Genomic DNA, 16,636 nt, shown 5'->3' with positions numbered 1-16,636 from the left:
AACACCGTCCCAGGTTGCCAGATACCACACTGGCTGTGTGTCAGCGTGCCTCTCCTTTTTATTACTGCCGCCGGCTATATATTATCCATTTCCTCTGAACACACCTGATTACAGGACGTTGATGTCACACACACACACACACAAAATAACACTGCTTAGAGCACAACCACAAAATGGGGAAAAAAACAACTAAATCAAGTCAAATGAAAATCTATTGTAAAGTCATCAGGACACTGTTGCCAGGGTAACAAGACCACATCTTCACTGTCAGCCGCCCATCCCTAGGGGTTACACACCAAAAATGGTTTAATCTACATTCAATTTAATATGTGTATTTTCAGGGGGAAAATGCTTACAGAGACCCACCCATGCACTAAACACCCCAAGGGGAAGAATTCTGTTGAAACTTGATGACCATCGTACTGTAAATGTTTTTTATTGTATTTTAACTGCTGTTACCATGCCACAGTGGAGCACTTTACAGCAGTAATTGAATGTCTAATATTATGTCATGGTGATTGTACATCTTCTCCCTCTGCCTGGGGCTACTGGGCTTGGCTGATGAACTCAGACACACACACACACAGACACACAGGGTTTTTTTCCAGGACATTCCACACAGGGTTGTTTAAACCGTCGTCTCTTTGATGGGCTGAAGGGTTTTTCCTCTGCCTGCCAGTGACCTCACTCACCCCGGGCGTGGCACCATTGTTTGGGCGTGTCACAACTCTTCTCTTTTCTAAAATGACTAGACCTATCAGTCGTCACCTCTCTCTCTCAGCCCCTCCTGTATTCTTTCTCTCTCTACTACCGTCTCCTAATCCTTTTCGCTCTCCCACTGTCTTTCCCACCTCTCCTTCCCAATCCCAAACTGACCTTTAGCACAAGCTCCCAGCCCTGCTTGTTGTGCACCTGAGAGCTAAAAGTCCAACTTGCCTTGGACATACTACCATTTCCAAAATAAGACTCCAAGGCACCTCAGGAGTACTCTTCAAATCTTTAACCATATTGCTTATGCCTGTATAACCCCTGTATGTCAATATGAAACACCTAGGGGACTAGGAGTGAACAAGATCATTACGGCCCGTGTCAAACCTGGCAGGAGTCTCCTCTGTAGAGAGGGGAACAGGCACACTGCTCCACGGTGCTGGCAGGGCCCCCGGCCCCCGTGTCTGTAGCCTCCTCCAGGCCTACCTCCCCCAGACTGAGTCTCTGGCTCTGGGTGAAGTAAAGAGCCCGCACCCTCAGAGCCACCAGCCCAGCCAGGACCACCATCAGATCCTCCCTGGACACAGGCCGGTTGGTGCCGGCGTGACGCCAGTTCCCCTGCACATAACACACAGATAGGTATTAGTGAGGGAGTGTACACTTTGAAGTGCTTTAAAGGTGTTGTTCACAACAGATAGAATGGAATAAGGACTCAGTTTGACCACGTTTTAGGTAGGAAAAACTGTTTTCTATACCTCCACTAGCTGGACTCTGCCCTGGTGGAGTCTGTCTGGTTCGGGGGTCTTTGGGGCCATGTGGACCAGGGCCATCTCCTTGCCCTGAGGACATCACAGAGAAACAACACTGGGTTACTCACAACAGGAAGTGAGTTATACATGACTTATACACCAATAAGAGAGATGTCATAATTAGCCGTGAGTGATGATATGTCATACTGTACGTACACTGAGCAAGACATCAGGTCTGCGGTCCAGCAAAGACATCCCCTCACTAGGAATCCCAAATGACTTGGCCTGGTAGGTCAGGTAGCCCCCATAGGAAGACACCTGAGACAGGAGCAGAGCATTCCGTCAGAGTCACTGGGACTGGGTCTAAACTAAAGAAATTGAATGAATAGAACATTCATGAATGACTTAGCAATCATTCTAATTCTATGGTCTGAATCAGTGCAGAACTGGGGGGTATATTACAAAGCAGGAACAAGGAGTTTTTTATTTATTTAACCTTTATTTAACCTTTATTTAACTAGGCTAGTCAGTTAAGAACAAATTCTTATTTACAATGACGGTCTACCCCGGCAAAACCCTAACCCAGACGATGCTGGGCCAATTGTGTGCTGCTCTATGGGACTCCCAATCACAGCCGGTTGTGAGCCTGGAATTGAACTAGGGTCTGTAGTGACGCCTCTAGCGCTGAGATGCAGTGACTTAGACCGCTGCTCTACTCGGGATGCTGGCCTTCTAAGGCAGAGTTGCAAAGAAAAAGCCATATCTCAGACTGGCCAATAAAAATCTAATATTAAGATGTGCAAAAGAACAAACACTGGACAGAGGAACTCTGCCTAGAAGGCCAGGATCCCGGATTCGCCTCTTCACTGTTGACGATGAGACTGGTGTTTTGCGGGTACTGTTTAACAAAGCTGCCAGTTGAGGACATGTGAGGCATCTGTTTCTCAAACTAGACACTAATGTATTTGTCCTCTTGCTCAGTTGTGCACCGGGGACTCCCACTCCTCTTTCTATTCTGGTTAGGGACAGTTTGCGCTGTTCTGTGAAGGGAGTAGTACACAACGTTGTACGAGATCTTCAGTTTCTTGGCAATTTCTCGAATGGAATAGCCTTCATTTCTCAGAACAAGAATACATAGACGAGGTTCAAAAGAAAGTTCTTTGTTTTGGGCTATTTTGAGCCTGAAATTAAACCCACAAATGCTGATGCTCCAGATACTCAACTAGTCTTAAAAAAAAGGCCAGTTGTATTGCTTCTTTAATCAGAACAACTTGTGCTAACCTAATTTCAAAAATTGTTTTATAATGATCAATTAGCCTTTTAAAATTATAAACTTGGATTAGCTAACACAACGTGCCATTGGAACACAGGAGTGATGTTTGCTGATAGTGGGTCTCTGTACACCTATGGAGTTATTCCATAAAACATCTGCCATTTCCAGCTACAATAGTCATTTCCAAAATTAACAATGTCTACACTGTATTTCTGATCAATTTGATGTTATTTTAATGGATTAAAAAATGTGCTTTTATTTGTATTTTTTAAAAAGGACATTTCTAAGTGACCCCAAACTTTTGAATGGTAGGGTATATATTGTATATTTAAGACAAGCTTGAAGGGGCATGGTCTAATTGACTCAGCAACCAAGAACACACATCCAAGTTGAGTTATTTCTGGTTGTTTATTGAAGTTAGCTGGATAACGCATAGATCCTACTTTGTAGCATACCCACCAGGTCAAAGCACTATTGGTTAGGCTCTATGGCAGCTGCTAAGACTGACTCCTCATATACTTTTCCTGTTGACACCACTAAATAACAATTGATCAAATGTTAAAGCTAGAGTCCTTAATTAAAACAATAAAGTGATCGCCCCGCCTCTGTTTTGGTTAACAGATTAGGGATGGGCCTGGATGGGCCTGGAGAATTCACAGGCTGAGCTATCATATCAAAATTATAGTTTTAGCGCTAGATAGTGTTTGTTTACATTTACATTGGAGCAAACATTGGAGCAAAACAAGCTTATATTTTGGGTTCTGTCGGTGTATGACAGTTGAACTAACCTCATGAGCCCAAAAATGGATGTAGTAACGAAGGATTCTAGCTTAAAATGCTAACATCTAATATAAAAAGACCTTCCAAATATTACTGAAACATATCCTCTTTATTAAACTGAACTATTCTATAAATAGTACATGTGCTCCTCCTGAGTCCCACTCGCTCCACTCACCCTGTCTCCCAGGTAGGATGGAGGCGCCACCCAGTGGAGGAGCTGAGTAGTGCCAGGCAGCTCCTGTATGTCTGCTACCACTGTGTTACTGGATGGGTTGAGAACTGATGTCACCTCCTCCTGGTCAGCTCTCTCCAGACGCCAGCCACGCATGTCCACAAACTAGTGGAAGCGGATGGAAAGAGAATTGTACTATATATTATAGGTCTGTGATTAGGTGAAATACCATTATAGGAATAGCATGCTGTGGTATGCAATGGAGCGCAATGGGTTTATGTTCCGCAGGTGTGGCAAAGCTGTGGGTATATCCAGTCTATGGAATTTGGGTTGATGCAACACTGGTTATGTGGCGAGATCAGTTTTTGTTGGATCATGTGTCTGAACAAGTACATAATAATAATAACACGCCATTTTAGATTTCTATAGACCAGAAACCCAATAATGTATCAATGGAAAACACCTTTAAATCTTCACACACACATATACAAACACACAACCATACAAATGCATGCACGCACACACACACACACACACCTTCCCCCTGCGTTTGCGGGTGCTCTGACACTGGCTGTTGGCTCCAAAGCAGAAGCAGCTGATGCAGCCCCTGGGGTGGGAGGGGTCAAAGTGGAAGGACCCGTCTCTACAGGCATCACAGAGGGCTCCCTGGACGTTTCTCTACAACAACAGAAAAAACATGTTAAACTGCGAAAGCCAGTGGTCAAAATATTGTTATGGCGTACGTAAACCCTTAAGGGAATTATATGGCAGTGTACAGAGTCTTCCTATTTGTAAATGTCACATACAGTACTGTAGATAATCATTATTCCTTTTACAAGTAGTATATTTATCGTGTATAGTCAGTCACCTTGCAGAGGCACTGCCCTGTGTCAGGGTGGCAGACGTCTGCTGTGACTCCTCCCTGGTTACAGCTACATGGGAGACACTTAGGGAACCTGTAGAAACCTGCAGCGCACCGGTCACACTGGCGCCCCCCGATCCTGGGCTTACATCTACACGCACCCGCGCACGTACGCACACACACGCGCACACACACACACACACACACACACACACACACACACACACACACACACACACAAAGCATGTCAGAACAGGGTCAAATTTAAAGAGCTATGGTCACACTTACATTTTATTTGGAGGGAATAGGCATATACGAATAAACACACAATAATCTAACAATAATTCACAATCACCACATATGATACACACTGGTATTAGTGACACGTACAGTATGGTGTATGTCAGATCAGACAGAAGGCCACTCACATGCATTGTCCGGTATCGCGGTCACAGTCTCTCCCTGCGTTGGGCCTGACTCCGCTGGGGGAGCAGTCACAGCCCTCACAGCCCACTAGAGGGTGGTAGCTAAATGTCTGGCTCTCACACACATCACAGGCTGGCTTCACTGTCTGGGGCGGGCAGATACACTGGCCTGTCACCTCATGGCACAGCCGCTGGCCACACTCACAGGCTGAAGGGGAACAAAGGATATAGACAGGTTAGGTTAGGGTAGGTGTGTGTGTGTGTGTGTGTGTGTGTGTGTGTGTGTGTGTGAGTGAGTGAGTGAGTGAGTGAGTGAGTGAGTGAGTGAGTGAGTGAGTGAGTGAGTGAGTGAGTGAGTGAGTGAGTGAGTGAGTGAGTGAGTGAGAGAGAGAGAGAGAGAGAGAGAGAGAGAGAGAGAGACATTTTAGTAAGTCAAATCCACTCACGTTTGCAGTAGGGGAAGCCGTAGTATCCTGTGGCGCATCGTGTACACTGTCGACCGATGACATGGGGCCGACAGGGACACTGGCCCCCTACAGGGTTACAGGTGGGCCCCATGGCTCCTGACTTATCACAGTAGCAAGGCAGGGCCCCATCACTGTAGGCTGCTACCAGGGAGCGTGTTGAGACTTGGCAGAACTGGGAGGAGGTTCTAGGGCTGTGGGAAGTTGGATCAGGACGAGAACATTCAGGTCAGGGGTCAATCAAAAAAAGTAATTCTGAAATTCTCCAGTTACAGTTTTTACATCCACACATTTAAAGGTAGACAAAGCAAAATGACATTTCCAAGAGCAGCACCACAGATATTGAGATGAACGAGACGCAAGACTTCGCTCTCACACAGTCACACACAGTATCTGCACATGTGCACGGATTCGCCTCACGCTGTTCAGAGCAAAGTAGCCAGGCCGCCAAACAGTGGTGTTGTTGCGAAAATGTACCCACTATGATGTTTACTTTCTGCAAATAGGTCAAATCGCTGAGTCTACCTTTACAAATGATTTAATGCATTTTTTAAAACTTGTACCCCCTTTTTCTCCACAATTTTGTGGTATCCAATTGGTAGTTACAGTCTTGTCTCATCGCTGCAACTCCGTACGGACTCGGGAGAGGCGAAGGTAGGGAGCCATGCGTCCTCCGAAACACGACCCAACCAAGCCGCACTGCTTCTTGACACAATGCCCGCTTAACCAGGAAGCCAGCCACACCAATGTGTCGGAGGAAACACCGTACACCTGGCGATCATGTCAGCGTGCACTGTGCCCGGCCCGCCACAGGAGTCGCTAGAGCACGATGGGATAAGGACATCCCTGCCAGCCAAACCCTCCCCAACCCGGGTGACGTTGGACCAATTGTGCGTTGCCCCATGGGTCTCCCGGTCGAGGCCGGCTGCGACAGAGCCTGGACTCTAACCAGGATCTCTAGTGGCACAGCTAGAAACTGCGATGCAGGCCGAGTCTACCTTCACCTTTAACATGCATTGTAAAAGCTTGTAAATTATTGGAAAATTCACCACTGATCAACCACTAGAGGGCTTTATTTAGAATAACATCCAAGGACGGTATTGTGGATGGGATTCCCTAGGAAGGATATTCTGGTAATATATTAGTGTAGGAAGCAAATACCTCAAATATACTTAAGTTTCAAATAAACATCAAATGATCCTACAATATCAATCATACTCATTCATCTAATCTTCAAATCACTCAGCAAAGCAGTTGAACCCATTCCACAAGGCAGGTTGTTTTGCTAAGGCTTGAGAGCACGGTCAGTGAACTGAATACTTACTCGATATAAAAGCCTTGACCTTCACACTGTCTGGTGAAATCAGATGACTTATCCAGTGGCTTCTCTTTCAGTAGATCAGGGGTGTAGCTATCATCAGGAACCACCAAGATATAATCCTGAAGAAAAGGAACAAAACATAACAAATCTTGTCAAAACTAAACAATGCTGTAGGCTTGTCTCTCTGATTTACTTCCACTTTGATACTTATCATAGCTTAAGAAACGGTTTTATCTGACAGACTTTAAATTGAAAAAAGGTTTAAAAACAAACAAAAGACTGGGCATTTCAGTGATACGTTGAGCTGTTTTGTTGTTGTTGGTCTGCAGTGGCATACTATGTGGGGTATGCTGCATTATAAACTGGGTGGTTCGAGCCCTGAATGCTGATTGGCTGACAGACATGGTACTGTATATTCGACTGTATACCACAGGTATGACAAAATATTTATTTTTACTGCTCTAAATACATTGGTAACCCGTTTATAAAAGCAATAAGGCACCTCAGGGGTTTGTTTGGGGTGAACAAAAGACTAAAGTCACCAGTAATCCAGATAAAAATGTGTTTCATTTAGGAAATCTGTCCCCAAGTATTCCCACAAATTAAAAAAATAGACATAGGGTATGTAATCTTGTCTCTATGCAATTTTCTTTCTCTTTTTGGGCTTAAATTTGGTACATTTGCAGTGTACAAATGATTATAATTATGTTCCGGACCCCCAACCATCTACTCCGAACAAAAAAATTGGCCCGCATCTAAATCTAGTTGCCTACCCCTGCTCTAGAGCAAATACAAACTTAGCTGTGTGTTTCACTTTGTTACAAGGTTGGAAAGCTCTAACAGTGTGCAGTGGAGTGTTGCCAGGTAGAATACAGTACCACATTGTTGTTGTTTGGGACATGATATAACACAGAGGAGAGAACTCGGGAGAGGCGAAGGTCGAGAACGGACTCAGGAGAGGCGAAGGTCGAGAGCCATGCATCCTTCGAAACACAACCCAACCAAGCCCCACTGCTTCTTTACACAACGCACATCCAACCCAGAAGCCAAACGCACCAATGTGTCGGAGGAAACACCGTACACCTAGCGACCTGGTCAGTGTGCACTGCACCCGGTCCGCCACAGGAGTCGCTAGTGTGCGATGAGACAAGGATATCCCTGCCTGGCCAAACCCTCCCTAACTCCGGATGACGCTGGGCCAATTGTGCAGCACCCATGAGCCTCCCAGTCGCGGCTGGCTGCGGCAGAGCCTGGGCTCGAACCCAGAATCTCTGGTGGCACCTTAGACCACTGCGCCACCCGGGAGGCCATTGAAGCAACAATTTGGGCATGTATTCTTAGTGGTATGCTAGTATAGACATTGAACATTGCCAGAGTAAGGAATTGACCCAGTGACCATGACTGACCAACAAATTGTATGTGACTGACCAGAGTGAGAGTCTTCCTGGGTGGAACCTTGAGAGAGATGACCAGGTCTTGCTGGAGAAGGTCCAGAGCAATGCGCCTCTCAGCGATGACCACCTTCCTGCAGCAAGAGACACCAGGGCAGAAGGAGGCGTTTACAAAGCCTGGGGGGAGAGAGGGATGTGGGGGAGGAGCAGAGGCAAGGTAAAGGAGAGAGAGGGAGGAGTAGAAAGAGGGAAGGGAAAAGACATCAGTTGCGCCACGCGGTAATCCCTCCCCATCAACCCCCATTCCCATCAAAAGTGTGTCCGAGACCTTTGATCATCTTGTCATGTGGGGCGAGAGTCAGATGCCTAATCTGCTCTTAAAAGAGAATCACCCCCATCACCAGAGACCACTAGAACCCCCCCAAAACCTTTCCTTCTACAACAATACCATAGAATAAGGAACTAGCTACTATGTTTATGACAATTGATATCACATTCATTCTTTGTAGATTTCATAACATCTTGGACGGTGATGTCGGGGGTCAGTAAGATCCTGTATCATATACACTCTCTATCCAACCATATCTATCTGGGTCAACCTCTTTATACACCCACATTGCGCACCAAACTCACCAGTCCAGGTGCGTCCAGCCTCCACCCGCACCTCTACAGGGAAGGTGGTGTGTTCAGGTTGGCAGTAGTGAACCACAAACACATACCTGCCAGGAGCTTCCACTCTGGCACTGAAACTGATCTCATTCTGGAGAAACACAACACAGGATGAACACATGTTGAGAAACATCCTCTGGTCAATACCACAGAGACAGTAAGAGATGAGAGAAAGTGTGTTTGCATAATTTGAAACATGCTCATTATCTAACATACAGCTATAATATATTTAGAACTAAATATGTCAGAGTTACTGCCATTAATGTTAGTGAAGCTGAGAGCTTCTTGTCTCAAGCCCCACATGCTTTCCAGTGCCAGGTCCCACTCCAAGCAGCAGCATTATGTGGGCCATCTCCATGCATGTACCTGGGGAGATTTTAGTAGTACCCCTTCACTCTGAACTCCAGGGAGAGGGAACCCCCCTGCCCCTGACTGTCGTCTCTGTCTCCACTCCTCAATCTCCCTCTGCTGGGGGACAACCCGGTGGGAGGAGAGGCGCCCGTCACGAGCTGCGTCCAGAACCAGAGCTGAGGAGGGCCTTTCATATTGGCTGGGAACACAGTACTGACTGGAGGGAGGGATGGAAGGAGGGAGGGATGAGAGGAGGGGGAACAGAACAGATGAGGGGAAGGTTGAAGCAACTCTGAGGGCGCATCTAAAATGGCACCCTATTCCCTATATATAGTGCACTACAGTCTTAGAAAAAAGGGTTCAAAAAGGGTTCTTCGGCTGTCTCCATAAGTTAACCTTTTTTGGTTCCATGTAGAACCTTTTTGGTTCTGTGGAAAGGGTTCTGTCACGCCCTGACCTTAGAGAGACATTTTATTTCTCTATATGGTTTGGGCAGGGTGTGATTTGGGTGGGCATTCTATGTTTTCTATTTCTTTGTATTTGGCCGAGTGTGGTTCCCAATCAGAGGCAGCTGCCTATCGTTGTCTCTGATTGGGAATCATAATTAGGCAGCCTTTTTCCCACCTAATGTTGTGGGTCATTATTATTTTTTTTGTGTGCGCCACGGTTGCATCACGTTCGGTTTCTGTTTACCTGTTTTTTGTGAAGGTTTCACTTTATTAATGCTGTGGAATTACATGCACGCTGTGCCTTGGCTCATTTATGACAGGGAGTTTGAAGACCGAGAACGTGACAGAATTACCCACCACAAAAAGACCAAGCAGCGTGCGCCAACTTGGAGGTCGAGCTGGACCGGGCTGGAGATTATGGAAGGGGACAAGACCCGTTCACGGAAGCCCGAGAGGCAGCTCCAAAACACTTTTTGGGGGGGAACTCGGGGAGATTGGCAGAGTCAGGGTTTAGACCTGAGCCAACTCCCCGTGCTTACTGTGGGGAGCATGTGACCGGTGTTATGTGGTGATGCACACTGTGTCTCCAGTGAGCATTCACAGGCCGGTGCACTCTGTGCCAGCGCCCCAGCCAGGACGGGTTGTACCAGCTCTACGCTCGAGACCACCAGTGCGCCTCCATGGCCCAGTGTATCTGGTGCCTGCTCCATGCACCAGGCTTCCAGTGCATCTCCTCAGTCCGGTGAGTCCTGTTCCGGCTCCACGTACGAAGCCTCCAGTGATGATCCATGACCCGGAGCCTGTAGTGATAATCCATGACCCGAAGCCTCCAGTGATGATCCATTGCCCAGAGCCTGTAGTGATGATCCATGGCCCGAAGGTGGGCCTGGGAGGGCATAGGCTCACCCACTGGGGAGCCAGCCAATCAGAATGCGTTTTTCCCCACAAAAAGGGCTTTATTACAGGCAGAAATACTCCTCAGTTTAATAAGCTTTCCAGGTCGCTGGTCTCAGACGATCCCACAGGTGAAGAAGCCGGATGTGGTGGTCCAGGGCTGGCATGGTCTCCGGTTGTGAGGCCGGTTGGACGTACTGCCAAATTCTCTAAAATGACGTTTGAAGCGGCTTATGGTAAGGAAATTAACATTAAATTCTCTGTCAACAGATCTGGTGGACATCCCTGCAATATGCATGCCAATTGCACACTTCCTCAAAACTGTGGCATTGTGTTGTGTGACAAAACTGCACATGTTAGAGTGGCCTTTTATTGTCCCGAACACAAGGTACAGCTGTTTAATCAGCTTCTTGATATGCTACACCTGTCAGGTGGATGGATTATCTTGTCAAAGGAGAAATGTGCTTGTTGTGCATTAGGAACATTTCTGGGATTTTTTATTTCAGCTCATGAAACATGGGACCAACACTTTAAATGTTGCGTTTATATTTTTTGTTCAGTATATATAAAGTGTAATATTGGAATGCAAACTCAAAATTGAATACATTTCAACTATATATCTGACATGGTACAGCTGCCTTCTTTTTTTAAGCCCATAAACGTGTGTCTGAGGAGAATACTTTTGTTTCAAAGTAGATTTGTTTAAGACTAATGTACCAAGAAACACTCTGTATGACCCTGATTTAGTACACTGCAGTAAAAGGTTACCTCTCCCTTTCTCTTTGTTCCTCTTACTGAAGTCTAATACTGGAGCCTGACTCCTTTCACAATCTGACAAAACATCCCTTTTAGTCAAACGCTCACTCTTTCTTTTCTCAGTTTTAAGTCCTTATCTTTGCTCTTATCACCAACACATGGCAAGCTTTTTGTTTTCTCAGGCCTGATCTTTTAATGCTGTCCCTCCGTATTTGTTTAAGTGGAAACAGCAGAGCACCATGAAAGTAAAGGCCTTCTGTAATGTGCATAAACCATCACCATCAAAGAAATTAGTTATTTCAAGTGTCTTGACAATAGATCCCCCCCCTTCAATATTTTCAATAAAATATGAACTTGCTAATTGCCTTCAACAATAGTGGAGCCAGGCAGGCAGTCAATTTACAGTCAGTGGGTAAAGTGGAGTAAAACAGACAGAAAAAACAGCTGTACAATAACAAAACTGTTGCTGTTGACAGCTAGTCATCAGGAGCAAACATGGTAGTAAATCTTGGCGTGGTCCCTGGCTGTCAGACCTGGGTTCAAATATGATTTGCTTTATTTCATATACTCGTTCCAAAAGTGCAGATGTGCGGTTCCATTGCACCAGGCAAGCTTAATCAAGCACAGTTGTGCTTTGTGGAGAACAGAGGTGTGTGGGGAGAGGGCCTAGGAGAGTGGATAGGAGCGGGAGAGGGGTTAGGAGAGGGGTTGGGAGAGGGTTTGGGAGAGGGGTTAGGGGATAGGAGAGGGGAGGGGTTGGGAGAGGGGTTAGGAAAGGAGAGAGGAGAGGAAGAGGGGTTAGGATAGGAGAGGGAGAGGGATAGGGATAGGAGAGGGAGAGGGGAGGGAGAGGGGGAGGGGTTAGGAGAGGGAGAGGGAGAGGGAGAGGGTACAGTCCATACATACTGTAGGAGAGGGTTTAGGAGGAGAGGGAGAGGGGAAAGTGAGAGGTTGGCCCATAGATCAGACAGCTTCAGGTAGGAGACTCTGTGCCCTGCCTGAGGAATGCATGGAATCACACCTGGAAAACAGGTGTGGAAGATAAGCATCTACAATACAACAGCTAGTATCCACCCCCAGAGACAGGGGTACGTACTGGTTGCACAACAGCCGACTGCCTGTAAAATATAAAACACTACCTTTACTGCCACGTTTGGTAATTGCTGCTGATGACTAGCTGTCAAAGGCACCAGCTGTCTATTTTAGAGAGTGTTTGAAGAAGTCACTAAGTCCTCTGGCAATCGAAAAACATAGTATTATTATGTAAAATGGCTTACCTGTCCTCAGTGAAGCGTCCATGGATAGATACACAAAGCACCTTGGGGTCCACATACTCCATGGAGAACTCCTCGGCAGGCACTGCATACACTTTATACTGAGAGGAATATACAGTTAATATAGTGACAGGAAATAAAAGTATACTTAATTTTAATATAAACTTTATAAACTCGCTTATAGGGACGGTACCCTTCCTCTTACTAAATAACATGCACACTTCAAAATAAGAAATGGACGACAAAGCAGAAGAGGATGCACAAGTTATTGTCATGCAATGAGAGGCGTAGTTCATTCTCACCAGCAACAGTGAGGCTGTGGTGGTCTGGAGAAGGAGCTCGGCCTTATGGGTAAGCTGGAACACTGCCATGCGATTTATTCCATCTACTGCCACACTCCGACACAGGAAGCTGTATTAGGTAGACACTCAATGATCAATGGCATTATAGAGCTGGAGAGCTGCATTAAAACAGATTTAATACACAAATGACTTGTCAAAACTGCCTCTCAAGTACATACGATATAAACAATATATTGTGTTCAAGAAGGACAGGAATGAATAATGCATGCATGAATACACACTCACATACAGTAAACCCACAAACCTGAATTGGCAGCTGTAGATGTTGGCTCTGGCCTGGATCTGGCTCTCTGATTGGCCAGTGATGATCAGGTTGACGTTCTGGACCGTGTCCACCTCGCTGGCATACTCCAGGACCAGGATGTAGGGACCGGGGCGAGACACACGCAGGTTCAGCTGTAACTGGGCCTACAGGACACACACAGACATAGGGGAGGTCAGATACATTCTCCCAGTGTCACACTGTCAACATACCGTCAAACTAGAAAATTGTTTTTAACCATAAACTATCCAATCATAGCAACAAAAAGTATGTTTGTGAGCGTGTTTGTGTGTGTGCGTATGTGCAAGCATGCATGTGTGTGAGCGTGGATCAGCAAAGCCCCAGACCTAGACCCACCTGTCTCCCGGTGAGAGAGGCCATGTCAGGGTGGTCTGGGGTGGGCCGGCGGACACGAGCCTGTCTGCTCCTGCGTCTCCTCCGGCTGGAAAACTGGCCCTGAGAGCCCAGCACAGAGCTCAACCTGTCCATCGCCACATGCTTATACAGCAGACAGCTGGACCAAGGGAGGGAGACACAAGAGTGGTTAATAGTCTGGAGATGGCATGCATTTAAAAAAACAAAAACATTGGAAAACACAGAGGAGACAAAGACAACATCACTCAGGCTACAACTTGTACAGTACAAAATGTTTTTTGTAAGATTTTATAAAAAATGTATTAACAATACAAAACATACAAACAACAACATAACTCAAACATCAACTACATCACCCCTGCTCACAGTGATATGCTCACACCCCCATCTCCAGCACTTTTCTGACTCAAATAGGATTCGCAAGGTTGCTCTGATGCTGAAAATATTTAAAATCTACATTTTGTGATAAACTTGCATAAAGTTGCATGTATTTGAAAATATCTACATTGGTCAGTCCAAAATTGCTTTTTAATGCTGTCATGGAAACAAACATATTTCCTATTACCAAGTATTTTACGGTTTCTACGTTTTCCACATGGACCAATTTATGGGTGAATTCTGAATAGCTATCCAAGGATTGTTCCACAAGGTTGTGTTTTTAGGGAGTGATATTGGTTTCACTTTCTTCCATGTTGTTATATTGTACTTAACTATGAAGTTGTTCATATTCTTAGCTTTATCCTTCAAAAATAGACCCATGAAAAGATTCTGGGGATGAGCATGCGCATCTTCAATATGTACCCATAGTTCCTCTTTAGTGCATTTATATGTCGCAAGTAAACGCCTAATACAATTCCAAATCTAGAAGGTTAAAACCAGCCTCAGATTTACAGATTTACAACTTTCCTTTTTATTCTATGAGTTTCATTTGCCCATATGAAGTCTGTTATGACAGAGTATATTTTTTTAAAGAACGTCTGGTTTCATATTGTTGAGTAATGGGATAAAGTTATCTTTGTTCTCACTTTTTAAACATCCTAAGTAATTGATATTTTTTGTAGTCCACTTAAAGGATTGCTGTAGATTGAGTTATTTTTATTTAGCCTATTGCCATTATTTCATTTTTTCCCACGTAAATTTTATATCCTGAGATTTTAGAGCATTCTGAAAATATTTTTAGCAGGGGGGCATTGACTTTTCAATATTGGTCAGGTATATCAGAAGATTGTCTGCAAATATAGTTTATATTCATGTTTACCAATACTGATACCTGTTACCTGTGGGTCCTGTCTAGTGGTTCAATTGCCAGTACAAGCAGGAGGGGGAGAGAGGACATCTCGGTCTTGTGCCCCTTTTTAAAGCAATTTCATCCGATAATGTATTATTTGTGTATATTTTTGCTTTAGGACATTTATATAATAATTTTATTAAAATGTACTATTTCAGATGGAAAGTTAAACATTTCCAAAGTTTTGAATAGAAAAGGCCATTCAAGACAGTCGAAAGTCTTTTCAGCATCAGCCATGATTGATAAATCTATGTCTTGTTTTTTTGCGTATCCTATTAAACTGAAACACGTTCTTGTGTTTATTTGTAAGTGTCACGCCCTGACCTTAGTATTCTTTGTTTTCTTTATTATTTTGGTTAGGTCAATTCAACGAACGTGACAGTAAGTGTATGTTTTTAATAAACCCTGTATGATGAATATGGATCAAGTCCGGTAAAATGTTTGCCATTCTATTGCTTATGAGCTTTGTTAAAATGTTATTGTCACACTTTATTCAACTTATGGGTCTGTAATCAGCAGGAGACTCCAGATGTATCTGATTTTAACATAACTGAGAACTCTTTGATACATTAAACTAGGAGGCACTGAATTGAGTGACGTGTGTTGTCATTTGTGTAAATGGGAGTGCTATTTTGTACAAAAATATTAAATAGAACTCTATGGGAAAGCCATCCATTCCTGGTGCTTTTCTCTGCGTGAATATTTTTGTACAAAATAGCGCCCCCATTTACACAAATGACAACAGTGTCTAATAATTATTTTTGGGTGATCCTGCTGTTTAATTCTGATTTTATATAGATTTTCTAAGAAGCTTTTAAAATTGTAATTAATCACGTTGTTGTTTATAATTAACACATCTGTATCTTTATCTTCTAAGATTATAACTGGTTTGGTGTGTATTCGTTTTGTGAGGGCTGCAAGATTTTTACCAGGTTTATTTGCCATTATCTACCTGCTTGTTCAGACATTTTATTTTTGTCTTTACTTTGTAAAGATTGTTTTAATGGGCTAGTTCTAAGATACTTATTAATGTAATAAAAATGTGTAACGCCTTAAAATCATTCCAAATTATAATCCGGAACTGGCTTTTCTCCATGTCTACATTTTTAATGGTAAAGGTTTAAAAATATATATATTTACGTATTTAATACATTTCGGGTCTTGAAGATGTACTCTGTTCATTCTCCATACTCTGTCCAGATTTGCCCCTGGTGTGATATGTGTATTTGTCACCATGTAAGGTGTGCTCGGATATAAGGTTCTTATTCATCAGGATGCCTATACCTCTGCTGTTACTACAGTAGGTGGCAAAGTAACAAGATAAATAAATAAATACAGTATGGGGATGAGGTAGTTGGATGGGCCATTTACAGATAGGCTATGTACAGGTGCAGTGATTTGTGAGCTGCTCTGACAGGTGGTGCTCAAAGCTAGTGAGGGAGATAAGAGTCTCCAGCTTTAGTGATTTTTGCAGTTCGTTCCAGTCATTGGCAGCAGAAATATTACATTTCTCCTTTTTTTATTTTTAATGTAACTCTTGAAGGAAGACCACATCTGCTGTTCCAGAACCATATGATTCCCCCCCCTGTGCACATTCCAAGTAAAGTAAGTTGGATTTTATTGGTCTTTATAGAATCAAAGATTAAATATTTTAGCAGACATGTCATATGCGGGCGGTGGGCATTCCATGAAATGGGAGTCATGGTATGAATACATAGTTATTATATACATAGATGCATATAGAGCATGTGGTCTGAATAGACAGAACACACAAAAAACATAAAGCAAATCGAGGCGCCTTTTTAGCTCCA

At 44.2% G+C, this 16,636-nt stretch overlaps 1 protein-coding gene across 1 annotated transcript in view; it reads right to left on the bottom strand.

Moving 5' to 3' along the window:
• Window positions 1-16,636, bottom strand: part of LOC109874715 (laminin subunit alpha-3-like) — a 110,258-nt gene that overhangs the window by 24,081 nt on the left and 69,541 nt on the right. Inside the window, 16 exon segments of the mRNA XM_031809694.1 lie at window positions 1,096-1,326; window positions 1,464-1,547; window positions 1,674-1,775; window positions 3,686-3,847; window positions 4,220-4,360; window positions 4,551-4,695; window positions 4,973-5,177; window positions 5,416-5,627; window positions 6,758-6,873; window positions 8,183-8,322; window positions 8,779-8,905; window positions 9,181-9,382; window positions 12,542-12,639; window positions 12,841-12,949; window positions 13,145-13,308; window positions 13,520-13,676. Coding sequence (XP_031665554.1) covers window positions 1,096-1,326; window positions 1,464-1,547; window positions 1,674-1,775; window positions 3,686-3,847; window positions 4,220-4,360; window positions 4,551-4,695; window positions 4,973-5,177; window positions 5,416-5,627; window positions 6,758-6,873; window positions 8,183-8,322; window positions 8,779-8,905; window positions 9,181-9,382; window positions 12,542-12,639; window positions 12,841-12,949; window positions 13,145-13,308; window positions 13,520-13,676 — 2,395 coding nt within the window.

This window comes from Oncorhynchus kisutch, linkage group LG30 (genome assembly GCF_002021735.2).
Source record: "Oncorhynchus kisutch isolate 150728-3 linkage group LG30, Okis_V2, whole genome shotgun sequence".
NCBI lineage: Eukaryota > Metazoa > Chordata > Actinopteri > Salmoniformes > Salmonidae > Oncorhynchus > Oncorhynchus kisutch.
The sequence above is the reverse complement of the archived record's forward strand: the minus strand, read 5'-3'. Positions and strand labels throughout refer to the sequence as shown.